At 37.8% G+C, this 25,522-nt stretch overlaps 1 protein-coding gene across 4 annotated transcripts in view; it reads left to right on the top strand.

Moving 5' to 3' along the window:
* The window catches only part of GLIS3 (GLIS family zinc finger 3), a 189,499-nt gene that overhangs the window by 37,676 nt on the left and 126,301 nt on the right, over window positions 1–25,522 (top strand). For all 4 annotated transcript variants that reach the window (XM_075488372.1, XM_075488371.1, XM_075488370.1 and 1 more), the window contains 2 exons: window positions 4,899–5,106; window positions 11,210–12,335. In XM_075488372.1, the coding sequence (XP_075344487.1) occupies window positions 4,976–5,106; window positions 11,210–12,335 (1,257 nt within the window). In that variant the 5' untranslated portion in view covers window positions 4,899–4,975. The remainder of the gene's footprint in view (window positions 1–4,898; window positions 5,107–11,209; window positions 12,336–25,522) is intronic.

Here is a 25,522-nt window from a genome sequence, read left to right as displayed (position 1 = left end):
ACGTGGTAGCTGGGGACTGCAACATCCAGAAGATTCACCGTGTTGTGGAAAAGGACCACATTTGGTTTGAAAAGGCCTTGGTAACTTACGTCTAATCTACGTGAAAAATACATTGACACAGTCTTACTTATTGCTTTGGTCTCTGTCCTCTTTAGTATTTATTGTTTTACAATATGCTTTTTTTGGGCATGCCCTTTTCTCTCCATTTTGATGAATACAGAATCCACACAAACAAGACTGGAAGCCAATTACAAGGGAAACATTAAAACTGACCGTTTCCAAAGCTCTTAATTACTGTACGTCAACAGACAGAAAATCCCCTATGGAAATTACCTTTTGCTCCTTTGTTGCAATTCTTTTATTTCTAGCTGTTACTCTAACAGTAACAACGGGACAGATTTTCAGATAATTTTAGTAGCTTTCTTTCATAGTGATTAATTCAGTTATTGCAGAATTTATTTATCTAAGGGATGATTGAATTTGATGTGGTGTTAGGTATTTGGTGCATTTCAGAACACCAAACAATTAAAACTGGTTTTGCTGTTATGTTTCTGTTGTATTATAATTTATACATGGGAAGCATAGTTTACAATTTCAGTGGTTTGGTGAAGCAGTTTCGTTTTATAACCTGAGTTACTTGGCAGAATTAACAAGTACTACTCTTGACTTGGTGAGCTAGACAAAGAAATTGATTGGTTTTCAATCAATCTCTGATAAAATAAAATGTGTTTATAAGAAACTAATTTCATATTGGACTCTGTCTCCAAAAAGTATGAGTGATATAAATTAAGAGAAAGTCATCTGAAATGCAGTGTACCTAAATTAAAGTAGTTGTATTTTTCTGTATTCTTTAAATGTTCTTCAGAAGATTGCAGTAAAATATTTTTGCACGTCAAGGATGAGTGAAGCTTAGCTATTAACCAACTATAGAGAATAAAAAGGGAAAATAGGCAAGCTAATGAATGAGGAAGTGAATGGATTAAAATATTTCCATAAATATTTTTACTGTTTACACTTGTTAACTATTGCTGTTAGTTATTGATAAAGAGCAGTTTTGATTTATGTGTAATATGTTTATTTGGAGTAAATTACATGCTAATCAACTGTAGCTCTTCCTGTGAGCCAGCTCACGACTGATTCCACCTCCTCAACTGTTCTTGCCTTTATTGGACTATCTCCTGATTCATATCCCGGTATATAAGAAAATAAATTGCTTCTCTTGCTTATTTAAAATATTAGGTCCAAGTATTTTTCTTAGAATCTACAGCCTCATTCAAAACCCACTGATGTCCTCCAAAGAGGTTCCCATTTATCTCAGCTGATGTGGATTCAAGGCATTAAGGAATTCCTGGTTGTCCTTTCACTGTCCCGAAATTTTCAGGCTTTGGGTGAATGATACAGCAAATCTGGACTGAGGGCTCCTCTTGCACTGTAGGTATATGATGCCAAATGCTGATGTGGGACATAGTCATTCTGCCAGTTCATGTTTATTTGGTGCCTTTGAAGACATTTTCTGACAGCTTGCCTTTTAGCAGCAGGTGCATGCCAGGTCAGATGTCCATGTTGCACCCATTTAACTTTATGCTACATCAGGTGTGGTTTGTACTCCTGCAGCTGGCTCAAAGTCAGCATAAGCTTCCCATCTTGTGCTCTGGCTTAGCTCAACAGACATGTGATGGTATGCTCATGCCTGATTCAGATCAAATTAATACTGCTCAGTGACCTGCAGGGTACAGACGAGGTATTAATGGTGGCACATTTACACCTGTATGAAACAGTGGATAAAATGTTATGACTTTGTGTCTCATAGCAGTCAGTAGTCTTCTACTCTGCAGTCTCTTTCAACGGTGGGAGCTGATGATAGATTCTTTCTTGATAATCTCCCCTCTCCCATCCCCGCCTTTTAAGTGGAAGAACTGTCATTTTTGCCCATAACAGCAAATGTTTATCAATGATAAAAAGAACAAACCCTTTTCCTTCCACTTCTGCATCAGAGAAATGCCCAGGCAAATGTTTATCAGGACCGGAGTCTTGCATTACTTTTGTCTGTCATCCCAGCAATACAATCTCTCCAAAGTATTCCTTTTCTCATTTTTTCTTTGAGTGATCAGTGACCAGACCATCTTTGGCCTTCATCCTTATCCTTACACAACAGATTCTCTTAGCTGTTCCTGGCGTCACTGAGGTGCTGTTTATGCACCGATAATAAGAGTAGACCCTATAATTGAAAGGGAAACCAGGATGTGTTGAGGATGCAACGTTCCCTATTTAACAGTACTGGTTTGACACTACTCCCTTTTCTGGTTTTGCTTTTGGGATTTTTATTTTCTGACATGTAAGCTCCAAGCAGCTCAGGTTTAATGATGTATAAATAGCAATTTCACTGTATGGTTGCAGATTGTTATTCGAACTGACACATGGCCTGTCCCTAAATGAAAATATTACAAGTGCACAGCCCTTGATTTCAGGGATATGATAAAGTAGTAGATGTTATTGTTGCCATTGAAATTTGTTGGAAGTGGCTTATGAGTGAAGGGCATTATGGTGTTGTCCAGGGAAGAATCAGTATGTATTTGGTACATTTTTGTGGTAGAGCTGCTTTTCTCAATGCTAAATAATAGGTTTACGTCTTATTAAGTAGTCAATATATATAAGCTCTACAAGCATTACAACTGTGTTTCAGTGTCAAAACCAGTTGGATTTCTTATGCTATTATAGCATGCTTCCCTGTCTTTTATATCCTTTGGTGCAGAACGCCTTTGGTTCTACATACTGAAGACACTTTCCTAAAAAATAGCTGACAACATACATAATATACACACACATGTAGGCATATTATGTAGTATTATGTATTTTATATGATGTGAATGTGTCATGTAAATTTTTAACTTCACCCCATGCAGCCTTTTGCTAAGAGGAGTAGTGTTCATATTATTACCAGGGGCAACTGACACTTTTTGCCTAATTTTTGCTGGCTGATTCCATTTTAGCACTCTGTAACGTTATAAAAGCAACTGCTGAGTAGCACACTGATTCAGCTTTAGTGAGTTCAAACTACAAACTGCTTCACAGGAAAGAAAATAAAATGTCCTCTCTTATTATTTTGATTTAATTGGGCATCTTTAGTGAGAGTAGACAGTAATCCTACAAAGCTTAAAAGCTTTTTTTCTGGTACCCACAATGGAGTTGAGTGCAGTACAAGGAATTCTCCTTACATGCTTGTCCTCAGAAATTTCCAGTCCTTCTAGCTAAATTTCATGATGGCTTATTAAATGTTTTCTTCTTTCCTTGCCCTTGAGTTTTCAGCCAGATGGTATATTCTTCACTTATGTTTCAAAGTAGTAGCAATAAGTAAGTTGTTTTTCTTAAAGGGCTGCCATATTTCATCCCAAGGACTACATTTGGTGGTGGATCATACAATCAACTTGTAACATCTGTACATGAATTTACAAGGCACTTAGGATCCCCGTGGACTGAGAATTATGTATGAGCTTCTCACATATATGTGAGATACTACTAATTAGTCAAAGAGAAGAAGAATAATTTGAAAAGAAGGCACAGACCTCTGAAACAGGAACAAACATATCTATTTATTTTCTTTAAAAAAAAAGTAAAGCTATAATTTGAAGTTTCTAGGGTGAATTGCAAATTTTTAAGATAATCCTATTTGGTCTGGAGGAGATTGAAGGATTTGGATTTTCTCACTGAGACTGTGAGGGCCATAAATGCCTTAATGTACTTCTTTGTGAAGTTCACAACCCATTTGAACATCCTTGAGAAGAACTAGTATGTGAGTTGTACAACCAAGTCAAGAGTAGATTTAATTTAGAAAATGGTTTAAATTTAAGTGCTTTTTACTATTTGTCCTGATGTTGCTATCCTGCTTTGGGGAGTAGTCTGAACATGGGGAAGCAGCTAGAAATGCGAATCATCTAATTATTAATTTCCAGCTGTGATGAGAATTTGCTAGATATCGAACAACTTCCAAATTATGACCTACATTTTAACTTTTTCATCTTGATGTGTTTTAATGCAGGGGATCTTGTAAACCACCATCTGTGACCTAACTCAGAACACAAAGTACACAGAGCGTGTTGCAGATATGTCCCACTTGCCAGCTACCTCTGTAATCCTCTCGTGCTACTGTGTAATAGCCATCAGTTTGAGTCATGGCAGCAGTGATTAAGAGCAGATTGTGGCCTTTTAAAGAAAGTCCAGAATGCTTCTCTGCTTGATCCAGCTCAAATTCCTTTCCCCGGACCTCTGAGGAATGCTGGGTTCCAGCTGTAACTCTCTCCTGCCGCGGAAACTATGCAGCCTGTGCGCTCGCCACACCAGACCTATTGCAGGGATTGCAATTTGCATGCATGCCTGCAGTCCCCTTGCTTTTTGGGTGGCTAGTGGTAGGAATGATGGAAGGGCTTGCAATGGCTTGGAGCTGAGGGGTTTGGTGGGACTGAAGACGTGGTGCTGTTCCTGCAGCCTCCTTGGGTTCTTACTTCCCTCCTTCTTCAGAGAAAGGTGTGCTAATGGCTTGGCTGTCCCTCAGCTGGGGGCTGCTCTTTTAGCCGGGCTCTTCCAGTGGTGTTTTTTCTGATGTTTATCCATGATGCCTGGTCTTTAGTTTATGTACTTCAACACATGTTTTAAATGTGCATAATTTATCAGTTCTCCTTTAGAATATTGCTTTTTGTGTTTAGAGAAGTTTGCAAAATCCTTGTCTTCAAGGATTGTTTGCAGTTGAAGGAAAGTTTGCAGAATCCTTGTCTCCCTGTTTCATCCTTATCTGAAGATACTCGGTTCCAGTCACTTTTCCTACTTTGCAAAGTGATGTGAGTTCTGTGGCCTCATCATGGGTTCATGGGAGATGAATACTAACCTGCCTTGTTTATTTTTAGGAGGTCTTGGTTATGGACCCCAGTGCAAGTCTATTGGAAAAGGCAGCTGCAACAATGTAATAGTCACCAGCAGTCCCATGGCAGTTCAACAGCTGGGACCTGTTTCACCTCCTGCTAATCAGGTTTCAACAGCATGCAACCAGATCAGCCCTAGCTTACAGAGGTCTATGGATGCTTCCAGCCTGAGTGCTTCTCCATCAGATACAAGGTCCTGAGTTACTTTTTTATATTCAGTACTTTAAAAAGAGAGTATTCTAATTCTCCTGTCATTTAAATGCAACCTTTCTGATTATTAAAATAGCCTAAATGCTCTGTTATGTCATGGGAAATTTAATTCAACACAATTTAATTGACATCTGCTACAATCATACTGTTTGGATCATTCAAATAATGGGTTAAATGTAAATTTGGCCACACATTTTCTATGTTTGATAGGGCTTTTTTGTTAAATAAAGATTTTTATAGTCACTTAACTATATTTTTGTACTAAGGACATGAAATATTATGGAGGATGAAAGCAGAAATAGTCCACATGTTACACCTTCAGGGGCAGTGACCTGTTTTAAGCTTACCATAGTGCTAAGAGTGTTATGTTGGTGCCTGTCAAGTAACACTAATGTCAGACAAAATAAACTTAAATGCGCTGCTAACGTTCCTCTCTGCTCATCAAGTACCTTTGCTTTCAAATTGTTTAATTGTTTACATAATTAAGTTAATCAGATGAATTGTTCCCAGTCTGCACTGAGCCAGCAGTTAACTTTATCTGTGTTAGACTTGCATCCCTGAAAACTTGTCCATTTTCCTAGCTCTGGTGGGTAGTTTAATAAAAACTATGGCCTCTCCCTGTAAATGTTGCCTTTTTATGTCACTAAACCACAGATAAATATTTGTTAATTTTTAAGTGCTTAAATAACTTTTGAGATTATGGCTGTGAGTATTGTCGACAAACATGAATGAAGGGAAAATAATTATTTGAGAACCTCCATACAAATACATTAAGCACATCCCTAGATTTTACTTAAACATACAGCGAGAAAACATTCTGGTGTGGTATTTCAGAAGCTATGTTCCCACTTTTGTAGATGTGACTCATGCAACAGTTGCCCACTGAGTTGAAATGTAACTGTTCTTATTTACAAAAGGCCACAAGAGTCTTTATTCTCCAAACAGTTTACATTTTACTATATCAGTTTATTACAAACCAAGGAACATTCTTGAAATAATTACAATTGGTATTATGTAACTGAAGAAAACTTTGCTTTATTCTACTGTAAGATAGTTTGTGACATTTCTGTCACTTCAGTTGTGAAGACTTGAGTCCACTGGGACAATTTACAAAATTAATTATGCTTCCTATGTAAATATGTCAGGGAGAACCATTCCGTGCTAAGATGATGACAAATGACAAATCCAGAGACATGCCTTTGAGACAGAACAAAACTGATGATAAAAAAATATCTTTAAGTGATTATTACTTAATTAGTTTTAGGTGTGCCTGTATGGTTCCAAACACTGTTATTTTTATGTGAATGTGTGGTTGGGTGCACTATGTCAGTACTGAGTTATACATTTTTGTTTTTATTTTAAAGAAACATTTACTAAGGGCAAACTGAAGTTGAAACTCTGGCAGAATCGAGGCTGTAGTGTCCCTAGAGTGTCTTTTAATGATTTATCTATGAAGATGTTATAAAATCAGTTTGTGACACGAAGAATGTCCATTTCAGCAATTTTGCCCTCAAATTGACTATTTTGTAGGGCAAAACAAGTTTAAAGTCAGATTTTAATTCATAGATTGTTGAAACACCTTTTTTTTTTTTTTTTTTTTTTAAAATTGCCTCAGCAATAAACTGCATTTGCCTAAACTGGTTGCCTAAGCTGACTCCATAATCCTTCACGGGCTAAGTGCCTTCTCTGGATCGTATCTCTCGGGCGTCATGAACTGTGCTCTGGGCAGCTCAATTCAAACCAGATTATTTGCTGAATTGACCCAAACCAAAATGACTTGTCTTGATTCTTACTGATGGAAGAAAGAAAAAAGTAGCCAAAACTGGAGTTTTGCTACAGATAACATCAGGTTTTGGTATACAGACCACGAGGGATAAAATCTTCCCCATCTTTTTTGAGAATTTCCCAAAAACTTTTTCACAGTATTCAGTTATGCTGCTTGAAACCAGATACAATACTGCCATTTACTTTGATGCAAGTCAGAAAAGGACCTAGGAAAGAGCAAAGGGTTCTTGGCTAGTAAAACAGAAGACCATGCAAAAAGATAAGAAAACATAGTTTTCACTCTTCCATGTTTATATTTAACATTCTGGGTTATACTTGACACTGTGGCCTCTGTACACAGAGAGAGAATAGAAAGTAATTGCAGAAATCTCTTGTAAATGTTCATAAAAGATCTGGTCCAAACTCAGGATGGTTTAGATTAAATAAGCAGACGTGCCAATTAATACCATCTGAGAATCTGGCACAGTGGTATAGCTGGCCCTTCATTTTCATATTAGGTATATTTATTTTCCCCCAGAAAACTACTTAGTCACAGTGTGGGCTGGGTTTTAAAGAAATTTTCTTTGTTTTGGGAGCTGGAATCTTTGTTACTTTTGAATTTAGAGGCTTAAGCGAGAACCAGACTTCTTCAGATTATCTGGCTCTTACTTATTGTATAATTGAAATTCTGGGCCAACTTTTTATTTTTGTCCTGTTATGAGACTTTTAAAATGCAGTTTTTCTTCAGCTTCACTGATGGGTATGTCCCTTTGTGTTAGGCATTAGTAGCTTTTTGAATAACACTGGCCCTACTATGCATCTGATTAAAATTCTTGACATTACAAAAATAGACTTCTTACATTGATGCATGATTTTTTTTCCCTACTTATAAAAGAGAAAATAAAAATTTAAATAATCAAACTGGCAAACCCCCCCAAAATTATATTTTCCAGATATAAATATATGTAGCCTAGCATAGAAAAATCAAACCTTACTTACTTTTCTTGTTCTGTTGAAGACTGTGGGTCTGTATTTGGGGTCACAGCATACTAACATGATTTAATTGCCCTATAATGAACTGTGCTTTAACAAAGCCCATTGATAACAGACCCAACAGGCTGAATCAGTTTTTTTCACAAATAATTATCCCTTTAGATCTAAATCTTACACAAGATTGACCTGATATAGCAATCCCATTTTCCTCATTTCACAGAATCACAGAATCACAGAATCATATAGGTTGGAAAAGACCTTTAAGATCATCAAGTCCAACCATAAACCTAACACTGCCAAAAACCACCACTACACCATGTCTCTAAGCACCTCATCCAAACGTCCTTTAAATACCTCCAGGGATGGCGACTCAACCACTTCCCTGGGCAGCCTGTTCCAATGCTTGATAACCCTCTCGGTGAAGAAAAATTTCCTAATATCCAGTCTAAACCTCCCCTGGCGCAACTTGAGGCCATTCCCTCTTGTCCTATCACTTGTTACCTGGGAGAAGAGATTTCCTCTTCTGACAGACACAGAGACCTGTATTTTTTGAGAGAAATGAAGAAATGAAGAGAGAAATGAAGACTCATTGAGAGAAATGAAGACTCATTTCTCTCAATGCAAGTTGGAGTCAGTATGTTAATTGTACTTTTTGTCAGTGCTCTGCTTTGAAAGTACCATTTAAACCCTGACGGAGTAATATAACCTCCATAACAGTACCCTATGCTGACATTCAGTCTGAACAGGATGTTTCTTATTCTGATAACAGCAAATCAACCATCCGTTACAAAGCAAGTATCTTGAGCAAAGGAGCATCTACCCATTTATCCCATAGGTCACCATAGCAAGGCTGGGTGATATTTAAAGCTACATTTTCGCTGTTTGTGAGCTATCTCAGTGCGCAGACATAGCACCTGCAGACTGCTTCCTCTCTCCCTCAGCCTGTGCCAAGCTTCCCCTCTAGACAAGAAGGGGCTGAGGGGCAGCCATGGTGCCCTGAGCACCAATTCCCCTCCTCCAGCTCTTCGGCAATGGCTGGGCTGTGTTCTTGCAGCATGATCCAGCCCTTCAAACGAAAGTCATGTTGGTTGACTCTCAAGTGCTGGAAGATGCTGTAATAGGAAATGCTCTTGTAAGAAACAACCCATCACTTAGGGAGTGCTCGTGTGGTGGGCAGAATAAGATAACAAAGACACTGTGATATTTCAGCTTTAACCTTTGTGGCTAGAGCTGACTGTGGAAAGCTATATACATTTCTCTTGCCTGAATGACTTTACCTAGTGTTTTCAAATATTCTTTCAACCGTGCTGATCTAATTGAAAGATAATCCACAGATCTCAGAGGCTGAAAGTCGATTTACCAAGCAAAATCATGGAAATTTGATAAATATTGCCATATTCACTGGGAGTATCTCCAGAGCCATTGTTTAGGATCTGTTGTTGCTCTCTTGGGTTGACCAATGTTGTTTTAAATGGGATTCAGATCCCCAGTTTTAGCCTACCACCAATTCTTAAACTAAGTACTTTCATGTATCTCCACTGAAGCTGCAGTCACTGCAGTAGGGCTGTGGTGCAGACATACAATGCAACTATGAGCCTTAACAGATCTGTCCCATGGATCCTTGTTTCCTGAAGCAGTGTCTATAAGAAAATCTTACAAAACTCAGAAGCAACTGCAATATTGCTTACCCTAGACAGACATCAAAACTTGCTTCCCTGTTAAAAAAGAAAGAAGCAGGTAAAATAGGTAGAAGTGCCTAGAAGTGCCTCCTCAAAGGTGCTTGCTATAAGTATGTCTGTATCAAGAAAGAGATGAGATTTGTTTTTATTAATTTTCTTAATGGCCCATACTTTCTTTTTCAGAAATTTGAAGTTTGTAGCAATATAAAACCATGCAGTAAAATAACTATAAATAACTTACTATAGGAACTTACCTTTGTAAATAACAATACATTATTCTTTGCTTACATGACAGTTCCTTTGGATTATTGCATGTAAATATTTTGTATACTGTTTACTTAGAGCTTTAAGAAATACATTCCAACACCTGGTATTTAAGGTACCTATTAGCACTTATTAGCTGTCTTTTTTAAGTTAATTTGACCTCCTGAAGTCTTTGTATGATAGGAAGAATTATTGTGTATCTTGTTTTTTATGTGAGAAGCTGAGAAGCGGTGATGGACTCGTCCACCTTAAAAAATGCATTTTAGATTTAGAAGAGAAACTAAATTTCCTATGTACTTGCTCCACCATTGAAATTCTATGCTTCTTCAAAAATATATTGTGAAAATAATAAACCCAGGAATTAACCCCCAAAACATAAGATGCAGAGGCCTCTGTGTCTGTGAGATACCCAGGTTTATCTAGGTACATACCTGGTTCTTCCTACTGTTAGAGCCCCTTAAAAATAGAAATTAATATACTGATAGCACCACTGGCTGGCAGGAAATCTAAGTCTGCGAAGAAGTGGACTGGAAACATAAAGACATAAATCCATTTGGCCTCTACCCAGCATTTGCAGCCATGAATCAGGGACCCTGATGTCCTTGTATTTCCTTTTTATAGCTTTCTGTAGAAAACAATATTGTTAAGAGCTTATGAGTTCTTTTTTTAAGCTACCTGTAGGACATTGGCAGCATAAGCAAGTTTCATAATATTTCTGTGAAAAAACAATGATAACAGCAAGATTACACGTTCGTGAAAAATTTTGATTGCTGACTTGGAGGCAGATAAATCATCAAATCAAAACTAAATAAACCCCTTCAACCAGTTCTTCTACATTATTCATTTATTTTGTTTGTTTTGTAAAGTTAGATATTATCTGTATTTATAAACCTGAGCTATTTCTGTGGAGAATACTATTTGTATGCATTGCAATTGGCAAAGTCATTCAGGTTAAATATTTATTCTTTATTAATCAGTTTTCTTCACGTTCTTTGCCAGCAAAAATAATAGTCAACTCAAATCAATATGAGTTTCATACAAGGCAGGAGCATAATGCTTTGGCTTCAGAAGCCCAAATCTATTTTCACCACAGCTGATGAAAACATTTGCATTGATTTCTGCAGTGATGTATCGAGAACTTTTACAGCAACTTTTCTTCAAAATCTTGAAGTTTTAAAGTTGGTCTCCTAAGTGACCTTATTACACATGTATTGCCTGTGTATGCCTGCTGGTACATTAACTGAGAGTGCTAAAGTTGAGTACCTAAAATTAGGAAGAACTTTTCTCACATGTAGCCTTTCTTTAATTTTTGTGTGTGTGTGAATGTAGAAGAACCACGGCTGAATTGTCTAACTGCTTGCTTACTTTATTGTGCCTCTATTCCAGGTCGCTCTTGTCACGTGAGTCTCTGGCCTCTACGACGTTAAGCTTGTCAGAAAGTCAGTCCACTTTGAGTGTTAAGCAAGAGTGGTCGCATGGGTACAGGACACTTCCTTCTGTTCCTCCTGACCAAGGTTTACAAAATGGCAGTGAGCTGGAGGACTTACTAAGTTTTTCACCTGGAACATCTGTGTCCAGTAACTGCATCTCTAACTCATTACCGTCCTACTTATATGGCATGGAAAATAAGCATTCCCCTTACTCTAGTCCTCACCATTCCTCAGCTCGGTCTCAATCAGCCCGCTCCAAAAAGAGAGCACTCTCTCTGTCTCCTTTGTCTGATGGCATTGGGATTGACTTCAATACAATCATCCGTACATCCCCAACCTCTCTGGTGGCCTACATCAACAGCTCCAGAACATCACCAGCAAATGTCTCCCCACAGCCTGAGGTCTATGGACATTTTTTGGGAGTGAGAGGAAGCTGTATACCGCAAAATTGCTCTATTCCAACTGCCCAGAAAGGCCTTCTCATGGCTAATGGCAACGCCACCTTCCCAGGGTACATTGAGAATGGGGCTGGTGAATACCAGCGGATGCAGCAGCTGGAGCAAGCCAGCTTGCAGATGGCTGCCACAAGTAACATGGTGATCCAGCAAGGTGTGCTGCCCGTGGACAACCAGGCGGTGGGCGTCCTGAAAAATGAACGTCTGGATGACTTCTCAGGCCGTGTGGTCGACGTGCCTCCTCCACCCCTGCTGCCGCCACCTCCTCCACAAGGGCCACCTCCACCATACCATGCTCACCAGCACCGGCATCCACACGGCCTCCCCGGTCGTATTGACCCACTGCCTGTGCCTCCTTCTGCCCCAGGCTCCCTGCTTGACGAAGATGGTGAGCTAGATGATTTCAATGGCAAGCATGGCTGTCGCTGGGTTGACTGCGGTGCACTGTATGACCAGCAAGAGGAACTTGTGCGGCACATAGAGAAGATCCATATAGACCAGAGGAAAGGAGAGGACTTCACTTGCTTCTGGGCAGGGTGCCCACGAAGGTACAAGCCATTTAATGCCCGTTATAAACTGCTGATTCACATGAGAGTCCACTCAGGAGAGAAGCCGAACAAATGCACAGTAAGTCTGAATTCTGTCTCTTTTACCAATATAAGGCTCTCTATTACTTATGAAAATATAGAGAAGTTGTAATTCTGCCTTTGTTTTTCCTACTTAATGGTGTGCCTTTTTAACTAGTCTGTGTGAATGAATGATTGCTCCATCTTTCCACCTAGACAGAAAGGAAAGGTATTCTTTAATTCGGTATGTACTGACAGATAGGATTAGACAAAATTTTATTTCCTAAATTTATAAACTTTTACTGCAGTAGACTGCAAAAGTGATGTGGCAGGCCTTCATAAAGCAAAACTTAAGTACCATCAGTACTTAAGTACCCGCATGAAGGATACATGCGGGAAAAGTGCTGCAGAATAAGTAGCACAATTTATCCTGAAATATTTGTGTATCATGTTACTCCTTTTTGACTTGAGGAATTTTTCAGGATCTTGCATAATGTTACCATGAGAGACTGAGAAGAGTTGGGTATTTTTTAAGGCAGTTGTTTGTTTCAGTTGTTTGTTTCATTGCTAACAAAAACCAGACCCACAGCCCTATTGCCATGAATACAGTAGGAATAAAACACATAACAATTTGTCTGTTCACAGATCCTAGCAGTGAGCACTCAACACCCAAAGTCATGTTTTTCTTGCTGTTTTTCTTAGGGTCACTGCAAGTGAGTCTCACGCATATGTAATCACATGGGCCAGTAAACCCTAGAACCAGTTTATGTTTAGAGGCCAGTGAACCATCTATAATCTCTGTAATTCAGATTGTTGATTGGCCTGACATATAGTCCGTATTTTGGATGACAGTTAGCTTAATTTATGTAGCTAAGTGCTTATTTAGTGTCAGCAGACAGCAGCCTCACCAGTGCTGTTTCCAGTCCTCAGCGTAACCTAACAAAACAATGAATATATAATTTTTAGGAATAACTGCTGATTATTATTCACTTGAAAAAAAACATATTTGTTTATATGTTCTGAAATATAAATTGGTGTTAGGAGTCTATTTCGGTGTGTGCCTAGTTCAACAGTTTTCTTACCATGATGTAGATGTTTGGTTGTACAGTAGATAAATTCTTTTTCTTTCACTTTTGTTACTTCAAAGGGCCTGTCTCCTTCAGGAAGAGCTGTTATCTTTCCAGATTTGTCTCTTGAATTTAAAGGACCCAGTAGAGATTGTGTCATGACACTAGCAAGACTCTTTGTCCTTCCCTTTTGTCACACCAGAGTCTGAACTCGGGCTCTCTGCACTCTCAATATTTTTTTTACATTCCATAATATTCTCTTTTCTGCTCTCCAGATATATTGGATCAGAGTTTACCATTAATTTCAGTTCCTCCTCAGGGATTTCTCATTAGCTTTGTGGGGAAAAAGAGAAAGAGAAAAAAGAATTATTAGGAGTCAAGAAAGTAATTTTTCAAAGGAATAGCACATGGGAAAAAAGAGACGGAGACAGACTTCAGCAGATGAGTGAGGACAGACAACACTCTGAAGAGAGGGCAGGAATGGTGAAAGAGCACTGAAAAAGGAGTAATGCAAGTACCCAGGGTCTTTCTAGTAGGAGAATTACGATGAAGGATCCAGTAAGACTGGGGAAAAAGTTGGTTTAGTAGTACTATGTACACCCCGCCCTGCCTGTTTGGGAATGATACTCACAGTGACCTTCTCATGATTATACGGCCTCCTTAAGGAGTCCTTAGCTTTGAAAGAATCATCATTCACTGTTGATAAATATGTTAATGTTTAAGTGGATAAGGTACTTCATATGATAACTTTTTTGAGATTACTAAACCTAAACTAAAGTGAGTGCCAAGTCATGCTGTGTCACAAAAAACATGAGAGGTGTCTATGTTAGCTTCTCAAAGAGTGATTGCTTTCATAAACATTAAAAAGCGTGATTAATTTTACTGAACTTCAGCACGTATTGCTGGATAGTGCCAAGAATTTTGCATATCAGAAGCAGCAGCCACATGCTTATCTTGCTTTCATGTTTAGAAGGGTAACGAAATGTAGAAACATTCAGGGTGACATGATAACCCTTATAATGTGGGTGTAAATGTGGAACATAGGCCCCCTTTCTTGGGACAATCATGCAGAAATGGCATTCTTAGCAGGGTTTGAGTGAAACAGCTTGCTGCTTTCTTCCTTTACCATTTCACAAATGGTGTGACTTTGGGAAAACGTATTTGGCTTTCTCATACCAAGGGGTCACGGTCTGGAAATCTCTCAATATATTTAGGAAGCTGTACTTCAGCCAGATTTCATACCTTTCTCATCAAGCAGTGAAATTTAGAGCCATATCAATATAATTTAAGGCTTTAAACTGAGATTTTAAGTGCGGTATTAGGGAGAACACTTTGGGCAAGATGATAATGAAGTATGATTTCTGTAATTAACAAAAAATTATGCAAAAGAAATTTGAAACTTTTCACCAAACCTGTATGAATTTATGCATTTAAGTGATAAATCAAATGAATCCATTCATAATCTTTATTTGTCCACCTAGGGTCTTTCTATAATTTATTTTCTGGTTCTATGTGTAGGATACCTCTTTCTCTAAAATCATTATAAAGTAAAAGTCTATGTCCACTGCAGTTTGCAGACTAATAAGAGGCAGTCTAGTAGACCAAGCAGGGAAAGAAAAATGCCAAATACACATCTATTATGTGAACCAACCAGATTTACTACAGAGAATATAGCAGAAGTAATAGGTCTTTGGGAGGAACTATCTTAATGTTAACTGTCTTTGGCAGGAACTATCAAGACATCCTATAATCAAAGGCAGCCAGTTACACTAGTCACCTTAGTGACATCACACACTAGTCATTGTGTGAGCGCTGTGTGTGTTGATGGTTCCTAACATTTTGCAAGAGACAATCTTCTCATTAAGCATATATTGCAATGGGTCCTAGTCAGTATATTTAATATGCAGTACTTGTTTCTGTGCAGCTGACTGTTGAAAGTGTATTATTATATATACTGTGTTGTATATCCCAGTGGGTTGCTGTGATAGTTCAGCGAGCTTTGCAAGGTTTTAGTAATGCAAGGTCGGGGTTACTTCTAAGTTGTATTATTGTAACACTAATAGAGATAATGCGGAATCAGATGCACAACTAATTAAAGCTGATCTTCCTAAAATCATTTTATTCTTCTCTGTTACTGCTCTGTGATGATGAAATCATATATTTGAGAAGGGGTTTGAACAGCTAGGACTGCAGTACTTGATGTGCTTATAGTTAAAATCAAAGCCAAGTAGAATATTCCTTTGACCTCAGCATTGATTTTGCCACATCTGAACTAGTTTCTATTTATCTATGTAACAAAAATTTGAAGTGATAAACTATAGCTACAAGCAATACTCCAGTCGTTAGTTCCTTCTCATTCTGGATGAGCAGTCGTCTTTGATTCTGGAAGATAGAAGTGTCGTAGCGTAAGTATTAATCAGATAGCGGCACATAAAAACATGTGACGATCATGATAATCAGATCCAAACTTGAAGTCAAGCATTCTTAAGGTAAAAAATTCAGAACATACTTGTCCCTCTGTACTGGGGGATAAGTGGCGTGGAGTGGAGAGTCATTGCATACTGGTCTTGATAGATTTGTTTCATATTGTTGTTTTGCAATGAAGCAGGCTCTTTTTTCCCATCTTTAACAGAATTTGCTGCTGAAGCTGCATGTTCCCGATTAGGTCTTGGCAATTTGATCCAGTATACTTTCTCTGTGTACTGAAAAATCATGGTGTATTTTTCATTCCTGCCCATTTTTAGAAGATTGGTTCTTGTTCTAAAAAGTGCACTTTAATTTTAAAAAGCATGAATTTCATGGAGTCCTGCATTTTTTTTTAATATGGGAAGCCAAAGTAGGTGACTATGCTTGGCCTTGCTTTATTACATGGAAATTTGTGAAGCTGAAGAGTACCTGCATGCAAGAGGCCTCACCTGAAGTTGACTTGTTTGGAATAGGAATTCATTAAATAGCTGTTAAAATGTTTTGGGCTCCCTTACTGTTCATTAAAACATCTTTTGGGTTCTATTCCAACTTACTGCATCTGGAATGCATTCTTCTTTTCAGTGATCTGGTTTAAAGATTAAAAAAAAATATTCATGACATGGTAATATATATATTTAGCGTCTATTCCTAAACTACTTTATATAAAGTAGGTATGGCATGTTCAAACTTGTTGTTTTTATTTATTAATCTAGGCATTAGCTTGTACCTTGTAGGCATAAGTTAAAGAAGAAAAAGTTGAATGAAAAATTGATGTTGAAATGCAAACAGTTAGTACGACAGTGGTTGAGATAAAATCTGTAACGTTTGCCAGCAGTTACTACACAATGGTATCTGAGGTTCCCTCAGATTTCCTCTGGATTATAAAAAAAAAAGAGAATTCACAGTAGCTGTGGAAACTCCGCAGTAGCAATTGGCAAATGCTGACCTTTTGCTCTCTTTGGCTGTACCAGTGAACTTATTTTCTACTCAGTGTTTCTTCTTTTATAGTGAGTATTTTTGTACTTTTCAAGTTCAGCTGCAATAAGAGGCACTTAATTAGCCTTATTGTCATACTATGCAAACAATAAGCTTAATATATTTATGCTGGTGTAAATAGCAACAGCATGTTGTTAGAGATAAATTTCAGGCTCTCTCTTCGCAGTTTCATTCAGGCACACTAGGAATGCTTCCCTTTCGAAACTGAATTCAGTCTTTTTGCTTTCTGTAAGTTCTGAGCTATGCTTCAGCACAATGCCATTAGTATTTTAAAGTATGGGATAGCAATACAGATACTGCACTTTTTATCACAGCTGCTTGATGTGATTTAAACCAATGCAATGAAATTGCATTAGTATTCCTGTCAGATTTGAAGCAACATCCATTTAATAACTGCTAAATATCTGAAATTATCCCACAACACATCAGTCTACTAAGCATGTATAACAGCAGGTATGGTTAAAAAAAAAAAAGAACATAAATCTAAAACGCTTTTTTGAGGCACAAGTAAACATCTTTGGGTGAGCATGAGTATTTAGATAGATGTGTGTGTGTACTATTTGAAGAACATGTGCTTAGAAGAAGGTGTTCAAGGTGAAATTTTGATTAAAACCAGAAATGCATTCTGTAAAAATGATTGGGAATTCTTTTCCATCTTCAGGCTTCTGCAGTGTGCCTTCATACGGTGTGTTATATATGGCATGTACTATACATTTTATGTACAGCACATGCCACTGTCTCTTGATGATGAGGGAAGACCATATCAAATCCTATATTGCACTGAAGTCTTGACAAAATACAAACTATAAAAATTTTGAATTTGTTTTTGCTTACATACTGGCAGAAGAATTTTTCACTATGCTAAAGCAGCAATTGAGCACCTAGTCTTAAACAATGTTAAAAGAACAGTAATTTAATTGTAGAGTCAAGTTGCTGAAAGTTAGGAAACGCCAAGTTCATAGTTGCCTGTTGCCCATTTTTTCACTAATTCAGGAAACTAACTGAAGCAGAAATACCATGGAAAAGGCAGAGATGTATGAATGATTTGACTATATCATGGTGTATAGACACAGAAAAGCTGAGTTTTAACTTGCAACCATAAACCTAAGACTTCCTAACTCTCACAAGTTTGTGCAATCTTAGTAACACTGGTTTTGGTTATGATGTTTTACTTGTTTAAAGGAAAAACAAATTATGAATTGTGGGTGTGCCTTCATAAACAGCTCAAACTCATGTGATCACATCAGATGGCATCTAGCTCAATCTAAAAAATCTTACCTATCAGAAATGGTCCTAATGCTCTTTTAATATTATTCTCTCAGTATACAATATATAATGCGTCCATAGTTCAAAATTTAATGATATGTGCTTTTCCTGTGGCTGCTTAAGATGCGCAGCTTCCTCTTGAGTTCAGTGAGCACCTGAAGGCTTATGGTATCCAAAGTACTGACCTTTAATATCAAAGCATCTCTTTATGCATTCAAAAATGCAAAGCAAACTCCCTTCTCCATGCAGATGTAGAACTGATGAGAGTGAAAAATGATAGCCAGAGAACCATATTTTATGTTACGGAATAAAATGTATGAAACCTCTAATTTTATTCTTGTTCTTCTAATGAATAAGTTGATTTTCCTGTTAAGTATTTGAACCAGCTTTTCTTGCCTTTTGACTAGATATTTGGAAAGTTTAAGACAGATTTTTAATGAAGTTTTTCAAACAGGCATCTTTTTAGTTTCACTGTAATGCAGAACATGATTGTGAAGTATCCAAAAATAAAAATGAACATTCCTAAATGCACAAACACTTATTTTGTGTGGAGCAGTTTCTAATTTATTACCTCTTTTTGCTTGTAGATAGGCACACAGATTATATTTTAATTCTTTTAATTTCCCTGTAGCATGATTTTAATGGAACATTTTTGAGATTCTTTTCATTGCTGTACCAAACTATAAATAAATGGTAAACTAAAAAAATGAAGCACTCTTAAAAATTTCATCTACTTGAAATGTGGAATCCCAAATCAAACTTTGCATCTGCCAAAATTTCACTTGCAGAAAATTTAGAGGGTTTTTTTTTGTTGTTTTGGGTTTTTTAATACTAGGGTTTTAAACTAGAAAATTCTTTGAATTCAAAGCTGGGGGGCTAATGCTGAGGTTGTGGTTTTGGAGCATGTCTGTGTGAAGTATTTGGAAATTGGATTACTCTCCAAGCCGTAAAATCTTTTTAGATAACTTCTGCTCTTTCCTGCCAATTTTACTTTGCATTTTCAGCATCCCTGTTTGGTTGATGGCTGGACCTGTGTCAGGAACAGAGTGAGTAAATTATGAAGCTTTCTATTTGCTGATAGAAAAGCCTAAGAATATATGATGGGAAAACAGAAAATGCAAGTTATGATACAGTCACAACAGAAACAGACAGAAACCATTCCCAGAAAACATGATTCTCTTTTAAAGAAAGGAAGAGAGAAGTAGAGGGAGCTAGTTAATAGGTTATACTGTGCATTGTGATGTTACTTCTTCAGAAAGGAAATACAGTTTTAGGCAAAGGTAAATGCACTGTCGGCTTTTATTCAGGTGATTGACACTGATTTCCTAAGGATTAGAGGTTTAATTAATGCTTTTGGCGCTCTGTGGAGAACTTTCCAGACATCGAAGTCTGATGGTTTATCTGTGAACATAGGCTTTAAAAAATGTTGAGAATTAAGCACCATAGAACAGTCATTGGATTATTTGTGCAGAGTAATTAGGAAATGGAAAAATGACACATACCTTTTTGTGTACTAGTTAAATATGTTGCAAACCAAATGCAAATATATTCTGAAGCATTTGGACATGCTATGGTATTCTTTGACATTTTTTTTAGCATCTGGATTTAGTTTAAGATATTTTTACTGACTTAATGTTTAAAGGCATCAAGAGAAGGGACAGGTCCTATGAATTTTTAAAGGGTAAGTTGCACAGCAGTAGTCTCATAGACTTTAGTGAGTTTCTTCCAGGCAGAATCCTGAAGTCAGTGACACAACTCAGTGATTCCATTGATTTCAATGGCATGTCTTGAATGCAGGTTTGTACACATATTTACACAGAATCATAGAATCATTTGGGTTGGAAAAGACCCTTAAGATCATCGAGTCCAACCATTAACATAGCACTGCCAAGTCCACCACTAAACCACATCCCTAAGCACCTCATCTACACGTCTTTTAAATACCTCCAGGGATGGTGACTCAACCACTTCCCTGGGCAGCCTGGTCCAATGCTTGATAACCCTTTCCATGAAGAGATTTTTCCTAATATCCCATCTAAACCTCCCCTGGTGCAACTTGAGCTCATTTCCTCTGTTCTATGGCTTGTTACCTGGGAGAAGAGACCGACCCCCACCTCTCTACACCCTCCTTTCAGGCAGCTGTAGAGAGCGATAAGGTCTCCCCTCAGCCTCAGACACAGTAGCCCAAACACCAAGGAAGACAAGAATCATCTTGGTTCAGTCTGATCCCTGAAGCAATTCTGTTTTACTGCTATGGCAGTCCCAGTTAGCTGAGGTGGCATTTAGCAGATGCTAAAAGCTTGTGTACTTTCACAGATACTTGCAGGGCAGGTTTCCAAAGGACTTGGACAGTATAAGGAGTAAGCACTGTTCAGAACATGATTATAGTGGAGTCTCCCTATAAATGGTTGAAATAGGCTTCTTGGACAAGGATATTACCAATACAGCCAGTGCAGTGGAGTCCTCTGTTATAGAAATGCAATTGCTGTTGATCTTGTGTTAACAGCACTTGAATAACTGCTGAACAGACCTTTCTGAACAAGGCGACATGGAAACAGGGAGGTCTTTTTCGAGGTAGTCGCTGTGAAGGTGCTGTCTGTGCCTGTGTAGAGTGCTGAACTAATTGAGAAAAGGAAATTCAGGAAGAGGAGCTAGTGAGGATGCTGTGACTGTTTTGTCTGGAGCTGCTGTGGGGCTCAGTGAGCTCTGTTCAATGCATCTGGGTTTGCTAAACGTTGGTGTAGCCACAAGGCGATTGTTTCCTGGTATCACCTTTATGTACTCAGAGTGCTTGTTTTTCCTGTCTATTAAAGTCTGTTCTGATTTAGGTTTGATACTTTCTTACCATCATTTTTAAGGATTTATAGCAACTTTATTCCATGAGTACTCAGCTCTTGAGAATTAACACACATCTTTAGAAAGTTCAAGATCACAAGTGAATCATTTTAGAGAGATGTCACTGTGGTAAGAAATTCTTTTTTAAGATCTGTTTCTGCATGAAATGTTGAAATACAGTGTTCCTCATCTGTCCATGAAGCAGCGTGCTTGATACAAAGAGTTGTTACAAGTAATTTCCCTCCCTCTCTTTCCTCCCTCTTTGAATGCTTTCTGTTGGTCATCAGCTGGCACAAGCTCAAGGAAAAGATGACAACGTGCCTTTATGGGTACTCTTGGTACATTTCTATAAATACATTCAAACAAAATTAAATTGCTTTGGCTCTTTACTGTATTCTTTACTGTTTAACATTTGCACAATTGCCTCCAAGGTTAATCAGATATAAACATCAAGCAATGCCACTGTTCTTCTTCAAGGTCTGTCGTACTGCTGATGGATGTATTTTCCTAGTTACATTCAGATTTCTGTTTTAAGAAATTACAGCTATGCAAACAAGCTTATCTGGGCCAACAATAAAAAATCATTGATTCTAATTAGGAGTCGTCACATAATAGAAAAAGACAAGGCTTCTTTTGTTCCACAAAAAGCCTGCTTTGCCTGCTTGCAAAAATGCATGGATTTCTTTCCAGTGGCTTTACATAATTGGTATGACAAAGTTTCAGTCCTGTGATCTTACAGTTTCCAAGTGATTCAGACACACTTGTCGAACCTTGTTTGAGGTATTTGATGGTAATCTGTTACATAAGTTGGTAGATGGCATGAACATGAGGTCTGCTTTGTTTGTTTAAAGGAGTGGGCTATGCATAAACAGAATTAAGGAATATTTATGTTGAGACTGCTGGGATTATTGAGACTCCTTTTTTAAAAACGAGCCACTGTTGAGAAACAAGGCTGCTCAGCTCTGACTGACTCACAAGGACTCTTGGCTTTTGAATGCCTGGACAAATGTGGTCTGAATCCATTGTGTAAGTTAACAATGTGAGCTACTAAGTTGTAACACTGATTTTATGTCTGCACCAGTGAAGCAGATCCATTATCGCATAACTTGTCAAGGAAAGAGACATACAGATTGAGCAAATACTGTAGAAATCATTATAATTGATAGCTCTGCAGGCATAGTGATTGAAAATATACACCATATCACCAGTTACACTCAGACTGTTAAACTCAGTTAAATGAATTTCTGTGAAGCCTGGGTTGGGAACATGGCATTTCAGTGAATCAATGGAGAGTTTGGTTCCAAATTAAAAGCAAGCCATCTGCAAGATTGTTCGTCTGCTTTAATTGTGATAAGGTTCTCAAAAGTCTGTCATGCGTATTTATGAGAACTGACATTTCCTCTGAAGGCAGAGGTCTGCTACTTCTGCTTCTGGTTGTCAAGAGTTCCTGAAGGGCCACTGAATGCAACACTAATCTCAAATACTGAGTCTGAATCATCACACATCTTGAAAAACGGTGATGGCCTCTTTGGAAACTCATCTTCTTCCCTCACCTTTCAGCCACCCACAGTGAAAAGCTTTGGAGTTAATTTTTTCATTTCTTTTACACTTATCAGTGCAAGATGCATAGAGGTCATATGTTGCAGATGATAGTCTTTGCAAGGCTTAGAAGACAGCAAAAGTGAACTCATCATAGCAGGTTCTGTTGACTAACTTTAGTTCTTATACTTCTTTCATCAGACTAGTTTCTGGGTACTTTATTTTTTCCATTATCTAAGAAGAGATGGGCCACTGAATCCATCGCTGTGGGCTTTTGCAGATGAACTAAGGCTAAAATGTTTGTGTCCTTCTAGTTTATGCTGTATTTTGCTGGTGTAACAGACCCTCCATTACCATCAAGCAAAAATGGTATCTGGTCAGCAAGGAAATGGTATACCTGGCCACTCTCTGAACCTGAGGGAGACAGAGAAGACTAAAGTGAGCTGAATAAGGAGAATTCGTGATTGCTTATGGGAAGGAGAACTGCGTTCATTGAGCCCCTGGAGAATTCCATGAATGTGAAGTTCTGATACAATTTTAGCTTAAGTATGTTAGGAGTTTTTGAAGAGGAACAGAAGATGGGAATGAACTGCTTTGTTAAAGATGAATAGCTATGAGAAGATGTTGCAGTAAAAATGCAGTCTTTATAAAGGAAGGAGAGTAAGACAAAACTGTGCTCTATTTATATTCCCAGAAAATGAGAAAAGCTAGTAGGTTATCTGTCTCAGGCCTTATCTTGAGATACTGTTTTTTCCTTCAATAGTATGTAACATAACTGACAAGCATGAGGCCTTTAGTGGCTCAGAGCACACTAGACGAGGTTGCAGCAGCGTGAGACAGCTGCATATTTTCTTTTAGATGTAATGGGGGAATCATTTCTCAGGTGTGGATACAGAGAGCATGTCTGGGGGTGTACAGATGTAGAACATTTCTGTAACAGACTATGCTGGTGGCAGAGACTGGAAACAGATGCTGTGGTGTGTCTTCTTAGACAACCTGCTGCCTGCATGGGGTGTTCCTTGCTGCTGCTGCTTGTTTCTCTGGCGGATGGGGAGGAAGGACACGGGTGCGTAGTACGACTTCGACATGCTGTCACAAGGAAGAGAAGAAAATTAGGCTAGCAAGCTTTACATCATATGTGATGAGGAAAATACACCAGTTTTGGCTATTCTTGTTTCAGGCACACCTGCAATTTGCATTTTTTTTTTTCCAATTTTCAACCTTTGTAGGCAGGATTACGTCAATTTTGTATTAGTTGTGAAGATTTCTCGTCACAGTCCTTGTGAAATCCCATGCAGTGGGAGCAGCCCACAACACTAACAATGGATATGTGGTATTTGGATCTATTCTGGCGTGCACCCAGCCAGCTCAGAGTTTAGGCAGAGTCAGCTCACTTCTGTCTGTGTAAGACCAAATAGGTACAATCTTAGTGATCCTGAGAGCCTCCCTCAGTGGACTAGTGACATGAGCCATACAAACAGCAAGGTCATCTTTATTAAGTTCTGAAGAGAATCACAAACTCAGTTATTCTGTTTTACCTCTAGAGTGACACTGGGGAAGATACAAGAAATGTTCTGTTGGTGTTTTAGAATCCGACTCATTACTGTAGGTTTGGTATATATACCCATGGTGCTATGTATTCCATGAGTTTTCATTTCTATTAAAAGGCATTATTTTAAAAAGGGAACTACTTTTAAAAATCCCTTTGTATTGTAAGAGTAAGCTGAATTAAATAGCTTGAACTCTTCCCATTTTTGAATGGTATTTGGGGTTCTTTGCAGTAACTCATTCAGTATTTTGGCTTGCTTGATCAGTAGACTTTTCAGAAACTGCATGTTTTTCCTTCTGAAGTTAAAAGTTTAGACAAAATGCAATTTCTCTTAATGAACCGTGGACCTAATTTATTAACAGATAGGATTTTCTTTTTAAGTTGATTAAAATCTTTACAAAGAAAAATGTTTTGACTTGAGTCCCAGAAAAATAATTGTCCATTCTATAAATTCTCAGTAATTTAATTTTTTCGAGGTCATGATCTGATAAAACATTGTGGCATTGCCATAACACTCTCCTCCCCAAACAGCCACCACTTCAAAAACAAATGCACACAAAGAAAATAATTTAAACATGTTACTTAAAGTTGCACAGGAAGTTGTGAAGTATTTGACCTGTGTAGAAAAGACACATATGTTTTGGGAAAGCTAAAACAGTAAATGAAACACATCTGTCCCTGGTAAGGAGCAGGCAGAGTGTGTTGTATTTATTTATTTATTTGTTTCTTTTAGTTATTTATTTTCTTTAAGTGTTTTAATCTATATTAGCCTGTGGGATAAGATAAAATGCTCTGTTCTGAGGTTTTGTCTTCTGGTTCTGGTCATAACAGAGTTGCTAGCAATGTTTGGGCGTCTAAGCTTCTTTGAGTTGTTGATATGAAGACCTGATTGAACAACTTCTCAAGTTAGGAAAAAATACTGTAGTTTTCTTCATTTGCTGATATAATTATAGACAAGATTTTGAAGTGTCAGAAGATGAGCTGATCTATGGATACGGGCATTCAATTTCAAACGATTGTATTACCAGAGCTTTGCTTGTTACTGGCCACCTGCAAAGCCATGGTAAATCATAATTTCTGAACGATTAGTTCGCTACGGCTCCTGAGGTCAGACATGCATTTTATTTTGCGTTTGGAATAGACTGGTTATATACATATGGTATACTACAACTCAATTAATAGGTAATAACTTGCGAAGTGTTAGTATCTTGATGGCTTGTAAGTGTAGCTGTTGACTGACTATGAGAAGGAACTGTCAGAATCGTAAAACATCCTGGGTGGTTTTCAATAAGCCTGATTTTTAAAATGTTTGGCAATTTTTGTAGATTAGCCCCATTTTTTGACAGGAAAATTCTGGAGCATATTGTAATTGCTAGAAAAAAAAACCTGTTAAAAATTGGAAGTATTTTTTCCTGGTTAATTATGACCTTGTAAAATGCACTTGAATGTATTAAATTTATACATTGGTTCCTATGGTGCAAAAACTGAACCTTGCTAGAAATCAACTGTTGATCATGGATAAGAACTTTG

This window comes from Mycteria americana, chromosome Z, assembly GCF_035582795.1.
Source record: "Mycteria americana isolate JAX WOST 10 ecotype Jacksonville Zoo and Gardens chromosome Z, USCA_MyAme_1.0, whole genome shotgun sequence".
Classification (NCBI taxonomy): domain Eukaryota; kingdom Metazoa; phylum Chordata; class Aves; order Ciconiiformes; family Ciconiidae; genus Mycteria; species Mycteria americana.
The sequence above is the reverse complement of the archived record's forward strand: the minus strand, read 5'-3'. Positions and strand labels throughout refer to the sequence as shown.